Raw genomic sequence first — 11,359 nt, forward strand, 5'->3', positions numbered from 1 at the left:
GCATCAAAAGGGGCATAGATGTACATGACAAGGAAATTATTCTACTGCTGTACAAATTACTAGTCAGACCACACATAGAATGCTGTGTACAGTACTGGTCAGACCACACATAGAATACTGTGTACAGTACTGGTCAGACCACACATAGAATACTGTGTACAGTACTGGTCAGACCACACATAGAATACTGTGTATAGAACTGGGCACCAGTGTACAAGAAAGATATAGTGGAGCTGGAGAGGGTCCAAAGACGGGCAACCAGGGTAATACGGGGGATGGGAGGACTACAGTACCCAGTAAGATTGTCAGAATTAGGGTTATTTAGTTTAGAAAAAAGGCCTAGGGGCGACCTAATAACTATGTATAAATATATCAGGGGACAGTACAGAGATCTCTCCATGATCTATTTATACCCAGGACTGTATATATAACAAGGAGGTGACCTAATAATATATATAATATATCAGGACAGTACAGAGATCTCTCCATGATCTATTTATACCCAGGACTGTATATATAACAAGGAGGTTACCTAATAATATATATAATATATCAGGACCGTTCAGAGATCTCTCCATGATCTATTTATACCCAGGACTGTATATATAACAAGGAGGTGACCTAATAATATATAATATATCAGGACAGTACAGAGAGCTCTCCATGATATATATATATCCATGACTGTACATATATAACAAGGGGGTGACCTAATAATATATATAATATATCAGGACAGTACAGAGATCTCTCCATGATCTATTTATACCCAGGACTGTATATATAACAAGGGGGTGACCTAATAATATATAATATATCAGGACAGTACAGAGATCTCTCCATGATCTATTTATACCCAGGACTGTATATATAACAAGGGGGTGACCTAATAATATATATAATATATCAGGACAGTACAGAGAGCTCTCCATGATATATATATATCCATGACTGTATATATAACAAGGAGGTGACCTAATAATATATATAATATATCAGGACAGTACAGAGATCTCTCCATGATCTATTTATACCCAGGACTGTATATATAACAAGGAGGTGACCTAATAATATATATAATATATCAGGACAGTACAGAGATCTCTCCATGATCTATTTATACCCAGGACTGTATATATAACAAGGGGGTGACCTAATAATATATATAATATATCAGGACAGTACAGAGATCTCTCCATGATCTATTTATACCCAGGAATGTATATATAACAAGGAGGTGACCTAATAATATATATAATATATCAGGACAGTACAGAGATCTCTCCATGATCTATTTATACCCAGGACTGTATATATAACAAGGAGGTGACCTAATAATATATATAATATATCAGGACAGTACAGAGATCTCTCCATGATCTATTTATACCCAGGACTGTATATGTAACAAGGAGGTGACCTAATAATATATAATATATCAGGACAGTACAGAGATCTCTCCATGATCTATTTATACCCAGGACTGTATATATAACAAGGGGGTGACCTAATAATATATATAATATATCAGGACAGTACAGAGATCTCTCCATGATCTATTTATACCCAGGACTGTATATATAACAAGGAGGTGACCTAATAATATATATAATATATCAGGACAGTACAGAGATCTCTCCATGATCTATTTATACCCAGGACTATATATATAACAAGGAGGTGACCTAATAATATATATAATATATCAGGACAGTACAGAGATCTCTCCATGATCTATTTATATCCAGGACTGTATATATAACACAGGGGCATCCTCTACTTCTAGAGAAAAGAAGGTTTCTACAGCAGCACAGACGGGGTTCTTTACTGTAAGAGCAGTGAGACTGTGGAATTCTCTGCCTGAGGAGGTGTCATGGTGAACTCAAGTAAAGAGTCCAGGAGGAGGGGTCTGGATACATTCTGGAGAGTAATAATATTTCAGGTCATGGAGAACAGATCTATAGGGACAGAACGTTCCTCTAGGGATTTATTCTGACGCCATATTGGAGTTGCTAGGAATGTTTCTTCTGTTGCGGAGCAACTGGCATCAGCCTCATGGGGGGTTTTGACTTCCTCTGGATCAACACAGTAGGGACACAATAGGGATTTTGGGTGAACTTGATGGACTCTGGTCTTTCTTATAAGCTATATAACTATGATGTCAATGGCATTATGGGAATTTGTAAACCCCCCCCCCCCCCCCAACACACACACAGTCACATCTCCCAGGGATTGGGTCTAATACTCTGTAGCCGCAGCAATGAGCTCTGTGCCCAGAAGATGGATGAGGCCTCTGTTCAGGATCAGTGGTCACTTTACAATAAGACGAAGGGGAAAGTGGCTCCTGTCAGTCTGAATTGTTACCAGACTCGGGGCCACTGACCTGTATGACAGGCTCCATATCCCGCAGCTGCCTCCTGTTATATCCTTTACCTACGGTAATGTTCCCCCGTCTCATCTATTCCCATACATGTCCTCCTTTATCCTCCTCATCCGTATGACTATATCCCTGCTGTATAGTGGGAGGCTATCCTCCGCAGTGCAGCATTATCAGAGCTGCAACTGACATCAGTCACATCCGGGGGTCTCAGCCCTGGAAATGTCATAGACTCTAATGATTGGTTTTCTATGACCCAATAAATATAGAAGACTGTAGCCCACACCAATCCCTGCTCAGCTGGTGCCCCCCCCCCCCTGTATTGTGTCCTGGTGCCCCCCATGTATTAGGTCTTAGTGACCCCCGTGTGTGGTGTCTTAGTGCCCCCATGTGTTGTGTCCTGGTGACTACCATGCATTGTGTCCCGGTGCCCCCCATGTGTTGTGTCTTAGTGCCCCCCATGTGTGGTGTCCTGGTGACTACCATGTGTTGTGTCCTGGTGACCACCATGTATTGTGTCCTGGTGCCCCCATGTATTAGGTCTTAGTGACCCCCGTGTGTGGTGTCTTAGTGCCCCCATGTGTTGTGTCCTGGTGACTACCATGCATTGTGTCCCGGTGCCCCCCATGTGTTGTATCTTAGTGCCCCCCATGTGTGGTGTCCTGGTGACTACCATGTGTTGTGTCCTGGTGACCACCATGTATTGTGTCCTGGTGCCCCCATGTATTGTGTCTTAGTGCCCTCATGTGTTGTGTCTTAGTGCCCCCATGTGTTGTGTCCTGGTGACCACCATGTATTGTGTCCTGGTGCCCCCATGTATTGTGTCTTAGTGCCCTCATGTGTTGTGTCTTAGTGCCCCCATGTGTTGTATCCTGGTGACCACCATGTGTTGTGTCTTAGTGCCCCCATGTATTGTGTCCCGGTGCCCCCATGTGTTGTGTCCCCCGTGCCCCCATGTGTTGTGTCCTGTGCCCCCCATGTATTGTGTCCCGGTGCTCCCCAAGTGTTGTGTCCCGATGCCCCCCATGTGTTGTGTCTTAGTGCCCCCATGTGTTGTGTCTTAGTGCCCCCATGTGTTGTATCCTGGTGACCACCATGTGTTGTGTCTTAGTGCCCCCATGTATTGTGTCCCGGTGCCCCCATGTGTTGTGTCCCCCGTGCCCCCATGTGTTGTGTCCTGTGCCCCCCATGTATTGTGTCCCGGTGCCCCCCAAGTGTTGTGTCCCGATGCCCCCCATGTGTTGTGTCTTAGTGACCCCCATATTTTGTGTCCCCGTGCCCTCTATGTGTTGTGGCCCATTTGTTGTGTCCTCGTGCCCCCATGTGTTGTGTCTTAGTGCCTCCCCCCCCTCCATAATGTGTCCCATGACATTATGGGGGTATCCCCTTGGAGAGGAGGGAGGACCACTATCCAGGATCCCCCCATAATTATCAGCAAACACCCTGGGCGTCTGAGTGAGTGGTCCCTCTGTGGACCAATTTATCAATACTTTGGCAACTTTTTGTTTATTTGCTTGTCATCTCTAAAGAGCCTGTTGTGCTCCTTTTTGTTGACCCCTGATGAATCCCTTGCATTGCTTATTTACAGTGTCTTTATAAATAGGGGGGGAAACGCGTCGGGACTTACTGTATATCCATATGTGTATAATTTACTGGACTCTAGGACATTGCAGGTTTATTTACTACAGGATATATTTCAGGATTTTGCCCATTATTTTTGTGTTGGTTTGTTACACATTTTGTGTTATTTGAGGACAATTATTTTATTACCTATTGAATAAATTCTAAGTTTTAAGTGAGTTAATATTTCAGATTTCTGTGAGTTCAATCCTCTGTGTGTCATCCTGACATTAAAACACTTTTAAAACCCAAATACGATTCAATAATAAGATATCGGGTGCAGGCAGGTAACATGGGGTTCACTATGCAAACTTGATGCCATTATTCTCCATTCCTCCAATGCATCTATTACCAACATTGTTTTATATTTTACTTCAAGTTGCACCGGAGCAATAAAAAATAAATAAAAAATCCTTGTCCTCCAGGTAATGCATAACTACAACTCCCAGCATGCCCGGACAGACATTTCATGAATGCATTTCATTACTGTAACTGGGTCATGCAATCACCAGTCTAACCTACACTAAAAAAATCACAGTGCTAAATGGAATGTGTCCCAACCAGGGGGCCACATTATCCTCTAGCTAATACATAACTACAACTCCCAGCATGCCCGGACAGACATTTCATGAATGCATTTCATTACTGTAACTGGGTCATGCGATCACCAGTCTAACCCACACTAAGAAAATCACAGTGCTAAATGGAATGTGTCCCAACCAGGGGGCCACATTCTCCTCTAGCTAATGCATAACTACAACTCCCAGCATGCCCGGACAGACATTGCATGAATGCATTTCATTACTGTAACTGGGTCATGTGATCACCAGTCTAACCCACACAAAAAAAATCACAGTGCTAAATGGAATGTGTCCCAACCAGGGGGCCACATTCTCCTCTAGCTAATGCATAACTCCAGCTCCCAGCATGCCCGGATAGATGTTGCATCAGTGCATTTTATTACTGTAACTGAGTCATGTGATCACCAGTCTAACCCACAAAAAAATAGAAAACAAATCACAGTGCTAAATGCAGGTTTTCCAACCAGGGTGCCTCCAGCTGTTGCAAAAATACAACTCCCAGCATGCCCGGACAGCCGTTGGCTGTCCGGGCATGCTGGGAGTTGTAGTTTTGCAACAGCTGGAGGCAGACTGGTTGGGAAACACGGGTCTAAAGTCTGAATCTGATTCAACGTGTGAACTCTAAATAAACCTGGGCAGTGTCCCTTTAAGGACATTCCAGCTATGACATTACTGACAGTCGATTTACATAGCAAATACTCTGTATCCGTGTTTGCATGTGACGTGGAGCGTTCAGGATGTGTCCGGCTGTCATATATGGACCGCAACCACTGGCGGCACATTAACCCTATGCTCACTTAAAAGGTGTATTCACATGCGGCAGATTTCTTGCAGAAACTTCTTTCGGTCATCTGCACGAGGCGGAATTGCCGAGCAAAAATATTCGGTTGCAGCAGAGTCCTATTAGTTGCAGTGGGATTCTGCCTCACTGTGCACACGGCGCAATTTCTGCGGTCATGGAAATCCTGATTGCAGTGTCTGCAGAATGAATAGACGTGTCTATTCTTTCTGCGGATTCCGCTCGGAAATGCATTGTTGTCTAGGGAGACTGCGCATTTCTGATCAAGTAAATGTGCAGAATATCCGCCAGTATTTCCTGATGGACATTCCGCACATTTTTGGCAATGTCAGTATGGCCTAAAACAAATTTTCGGATGCATAAAATTCCTGCAACAACTCTGTGCCGCGTGTAAATTTACCTTTTTTGATTGTCATTCAGGAAATCTGCGGATAAATTATTCGTAATTGTGGTGCAGTCGGACATATGGCATGATATATATATATATACATATATACAGTGGAGCATATATAACTCTATTACATAGTAATAATTCTGCTTCTTTTTTGCAAAAACAGCACCACTCCTGTCCACAGGTTGTGTGTAGTACTGAAGCTTAGTCCCATTCACCTTAATAGAGCTGAGCTGCAATACCAGCAGGGCCGGCTCTGCCTATAGGCAAAATAGGCAGCTGCCTAGAGCGCACTCTTGATGGGGGCGCTGCTCTGCCCACAGCAATAAAGTTAGCCAGCATGTGAAGCACCCAAGGTGGTTTACATTATGTCATCCTGACAGTAAGGAGATGACATGAGGAGGAGGTTTGTTACAATGTGTCACCCCAGTAGTAAGGAGATTACATGAGGAGGGGGTTTGTTACAGTGTGTCACCCCAGTAGTAAGGATATTACATGAGAAGGAGGTTTGTTACAGTGTATCACCCCAGTAGTAAGGAGATTACATGAAGAGGAGGTTTGTTACAGTGTGTCAGCCCAGTAGTAAGGAGATTACATGAGGAGGAGGTTTGTTACAGTGTGTCACCCCAGTAGTAAGGTTATTACATGAGGAGGAGGATTGTTACAGTGTGTCACCCCAGTAGTAAGGAGATTACATGAGGAGGAGGTTTGTTACAGTGTATCACCCCAGTAGTAAGGAGATTACATGAGGAGGAGGTTTGTTACAGTGTGTCATCCCAGTAGTAAGGAGATTACATGAGGGGGAGGTTTGTTACAGTGTGTCACCCCAGTAGTAAGGTGATTACATGAGGAAGTTTGTTACAGTGTGTCACCGCAGTAGTAAGGAGATTACATGGGGAGGAGGTTTGTTACAGTGTTTCACCCCAGTAGTAAGGAGATTACATGAGGAGGGGGTTTGTTGCAGTGTGTCATCCCAGTAGTAAGGTGGGGTGTGTCAAAGGGCGGAGCCAATGGGCGAGGTCAAGGGGCGGCAAAAATCCTTGCACCAGGCCTGCATACCAGACACAACCTGTGGACAAAGGTGGCGCTGTTTTTGCAACAAAGAAGCAGCGCTTTTCTCATCCTGGAAGACCCCTTTAAATGTAACGAAATGTATTAGGTGTAAGTGCTCTGTCTCCTTACACATCCTTCATCATCTATTGGGTTAATGTTGATTCCAAGACAAAATTTTGTGCCATGACCATAAAATATGCATTTTCCCCCCAAATCAGAAGAAAGTAACTTCCCATCTCGGAGTTTTCGGCAGTGAGTTACGGCACATTGTGAGGTAATTACTGTGAACGTTGGTGTTTTTACCTGCTAGGCTGGTGGATTTATCGTCTCATCCAGTCTTTATGAATGCAGAATAAATGTATTTAGGGAAGAAAGAAAGAAAAAAAAAAAGGAAAAGTTTCCGTCTTGCAGAAAAGACTTCAGTGCAACGCGATGAACTTGCTGGGAGCTGCGGTTTATGTCGGTGCATTTATCAAGAGAATTGCAGGTGTAGACAATGAATAATTAAGACATTCCTGCGTTTATGTCCTGTACGTGGATCAGACTCTGAGGTTCCCATTGGCTCCCTACGTCTTGGGTCTTCATAAAACAGAGATTGTTAAACTTCACTGAATGCCCTTGAATGGCAGAACAAGGATGAGAGGGTAGAGGAGGCCCTTAGGTGAGGGCACAGTCTGCAGATCCACCTCCAGGAACCTGGGAGACACTTCATCCGCCAAGAAACGCAGGTGGAAGTTTCGGCTAATGCAATAGATGTTGTTCTCGATGACCACACACTGGAAGGGCGATGGATACGGCATGGCGTATGTTGCACATTCATACCAGATTCGAGCTCGAATGTTACAGCGGTGAACGCTTATCCCCATGTTACGGTTCAGGTCAAAGCGGTAGAGAAAGTTGCCGGTGGCTATTATCTCTGTGGTTCTGTCTTTGCTGCCGCTGATATGACTGTTCTTCCACGTTTTCTCCCGAAGGTTGTATCTTAAGAGCATATATCGGATGGTCCCACCTGTGACGTAGATCTCTTCATCGTATGCAGTCGCCATATGAGCAACCGCAAAGGTGTCATTTGGTAGGGGCGCTACAAAGCTCCACCTGTTCAGACGTGGGTCGTATCTTTCAACGGTGTGTAGGCATTCCCCCCCGATAGCATAGAGGCAACCATCAAGTGCTACCAGTTTGCAGTGAGGTCTTGCTTCTTTGAGTGGAGCCACTTCCTTCCAGCCATTTGTCAGGGGGTTGTAGCACAGGACGCGTTTGGTTGGTTTCATTTGCCTGTTGAGACCATCAGACCCCAGAACGATAAAAATGTAGTTAAATAGAGTCGCCATTGAGCAGCCTCGGCTGACGGCTTCGCGTGGAATGTGGGATAATGCGTGCCACTGGTCATTGTCACTGTCGTAATAACTTAAGCTGCTCTTGTTTTCAGGGGCATTGTTGGCCTGTGTGTCAATGTCTGCAACAACCACAAAACGCTTTCCCTTCATCCTGCCCTCCAGAATCAAGTCCCTCTCCGTGGCATTGAGACGCCCATAGATTGTAGGGTTCTGCAGAATGTGTAAGTAGTCGTCAGTCATTGTTTTGTAGGTGGCAGCCAGCAGGGCATCATGGTTGTGTTTCTTTGCCAAACACAAGACGTCATAACAGTTTTCCAAATTGAGATGAATATCAAGAAAGGATTCTCCATCCAAAGCAATGCGGTAGGTGTTGGGTCCAGGCTGTGCCGCCATATCACTGTCCTGATCACTGGAGGATGAGGAGGCTGCGTGGACAGAAGGAATTATATTTGTTTGGATTCCTTGGGTTTTTGTGTCGTTGTCTTCCTTTCCTTCCTTCTCTTCATGGTCTTCGTTCTGCTCATGGGATTTGTTCTTTACTTCTTGTGTTTCATCTTTTGTGGTGTCATTGTTAGTTGCCCCTGGATGTACCGTGATGCTTATGTCTTCCCTTTCAGTAGATGATAATAAATCTTTAAGATTTGACTGATGTCCATGAACTCCAGTGTCAACATGAAGATCGACTTCATCTGTGGCCGACTGAGGACTGTATTCCATTATCATCTCTGTGGGCATAGGTGTTGGGCCACCATCTGCAATCACTGTATCCTTCATTGGTATGTGGATGGTCTGGTGTCGTTCTTCTTCTGTTTGGTTTTTGTGTCTGGGGGGCAAATCTTTAGAGTCCTGCCCTGCAGACCCATCGGCCAGCACTGCCTTTTCCTGCATTTCTCTTCCTTCTGGGTCCTGCCTGCAGTCAGGGTTCTGTGTTTTGCACTCATCTCTGTGGCCATCACTATGGCCTCTAAGTTGAGGTAGGCTTTGCAGGGGATCATTCCTAAGCCGTCGTTCTTCACTCTTTAGACCACTTTGATCTTTGCAGGTGACATCATTGGACAGTAATCCCTCCTGAAGGTTCTTGATCCTGTGATCTGTGACCGAGCTGTTCTGCAGGTTGTTGTGTACACTCCTCAATCTCAGGTTTCCAGTTTCATCACCTATGTAATCCCGTAGAGGGGTTTCCACTGTGCGGGTGCTTTTGGCTATGCCACCGGCTGGGTCATGTTTGCCATTTGGCTCAGTGCTCTCAGGTTGTCGTAACTTATAGAATCTATAGGCGAGTGCCAGCACTAATACAGCAGTAGCTGAGAGTGCTACTTTCCCTATCAGCTGCATGTCCGACTGCCACTCTGCGCTCTCCCACACGGTGTTAATCATTATTCTATAACGAGTGGAGGCCAAGAATGTCAGGAATCCGTCTCATTACCTTTGCTGTTGAGAACCAGTTGGGTCCGCTCTAGAGAAGAGTCCTCTGTTTCTCCGTGTTACCTTGTATCTAGGGACTAGTGAGTTTTGGAGAGCCCGGAATCCTGCAGCACAGGCTGTGCAGGACCGCATTGCCATCTGCTCTGCACAGCTTTGCATATTTCAGCAAAATAGGAAGGGCAGGTCACCAAACATCCGTGGAAACAATATAACACTGGGCTACTGTTTACTAAGTCAACACCACTTCTGCATTTTCCTGTACTAAATACAGTACATTCATATTACGTCTAAGCACCTGGACTGACCAGTTTACCTGTATGGACCAGAGTTGCCTATAGCTCAATGTATTCTCTGCATCTGGACTAACTCTAGAATAACTCTGGAACCATGTGTACCATAGAGTCTGTATCCGTAATACTACCATGGATGAGGCAAAGGCAGAGCTGGCTCCACCTGTAGGCAAAATAGGCAGCCGCCTAGAGCGCCCTCTCCATGGGGCCTGCTCTGCCCGCAGCAAAGTTATTGCACACTGTTTCCAGGTCCTGATAGCAACTGTTCAGCCCAGTAGTAAGGTAATTATATGAGGAGGGGGTTTGTTACAGTGTAGCACTCCAGTAGTAAGGTAATTACATTAGAAGGAGGTTTATTACAGTGTGTCACCCCAGTAGTAAGGTGGGGCGTGTCACAGGGAGGAGTCAATGGGCTGAGTCAAGGGGACAGCAAAATTAGCTTCTTCCTAGGGTGGTAAAAATCCTTGCTCCAGTCCTGGGCAAAGCGGTTTACATTTGACATACAATATGGCGACTGGCCCCACTGACAGTTTCAGGTGAGGGTTCACAAAAAAAAAACTATTGTCTTCATGGAATAGAAGGGCAGGCCCTCGATGTCAAGTCAAACGCGTATGGGAGAAAAAACATGTCCAAGGCCCCAAACCCAGGTAATGCATTTATACAACTGCCTCCTAACCAGCTGTACACAGGCTCTGTAGACCATATAAGTGATTTCAGTGCAGTCACATCCAGTGATTCACTGCTGACATCTTCTAAGATTGGAGTCATTCACGCTCCCTTTTTTTCTTCATCCAAGCCAGAACGCCATGATGATGTCTTCCACCTACACCTTATCTCTGCAGACTTTTTCTGCTCATTGCCCCCTATTTCCCACCAATCACATCAAATAACATGCTGGTGATCCCCAATACTGAGCATGTGGCTGCTTCCCCCCTACCCTCATGGCTGTAGCTTGAGGGCCACATTTTGGAGACCTTTTTTAGAGGGGGGGTGTTTTCTTTAGTGCAACATAGATGTCAACACCTCCCAGGAACTAGTACTCAGAGGAAGGGGCCCTGTTGTATAGGGGCCCAGTAAAGAAAAATGTCAGCCTGTTCACCCACACTAAAACTAATACACTGGGTTATAGTATGGGGGAACAGGAGCCCGATGAGGGGTCATTGACTAAAATACGTTCCATCGCTCTGAGATATGTCCCACCGAAGATCCGCTGCTATATTCTCTGAATTGTGCGCTAGAGGTGGGGCCTTGTCGGCTCAATTTGCATATGCACTGTCTTTGACTCCACGTCACCAGGAAGTGGAGTCACAATGAATACTATACTATACCATACTGTAACCCAGTGTATTAGGTTTAGTGTAGGTGAACAGGCTGACCGTTATCCTTTAAAGGGGTACTCCGGTAGAAAACTATTCTTTTCAAATCAACTGGCTCCAGAAAGTTAAACAGATTTGTAAATTACTTCTATTAAAAATCTTAATCTTTC

At 45.0% G+C, this 11,359-nt stretch overlaps 1 protein-coding gene across 1 annotated transcript; it reads right to left on the reverse strand.

The window, feature by feature from the left end:
* Nucleotides 1–6,527: 6,527 nt before the first annotated feature.
* On the reverse strand, nucleotides 6,528–9,494 carry KLHDC7A (kelch domain containing 7A). The gene has a single exon (XM_056544278.1). It carries the CDS (start codon nucleotides 9,491–9,493, stop codon nucleotides 7,427–7,429), a length of 2,067 nt encoding a protein of 688 aa, XP_056400253.1. The 5' UTR covers nucleotide 9,494; the 3' UTR covers nucleotides 6,528–7,426.
* Nucleotides 9,495–11,359: the final 1,865 nt, after the last annotated feature.

The sequence above is a fragment of the Hyla sarda genome, chromosome 10, assembly GCF_029499605.1.
Source record: "Hyla sarda isolate aHylSar1 chromosome 10, aHylSar1.hap1, whole genome shotgun sequence".
In the NCBI taxonomy this organism is placed as follows: domain Eukaryota; kingdom Metazoa; phylum Chordata; class Amphibia; order Anura; family Hylidae; genus Hyla; species Hyla sarda.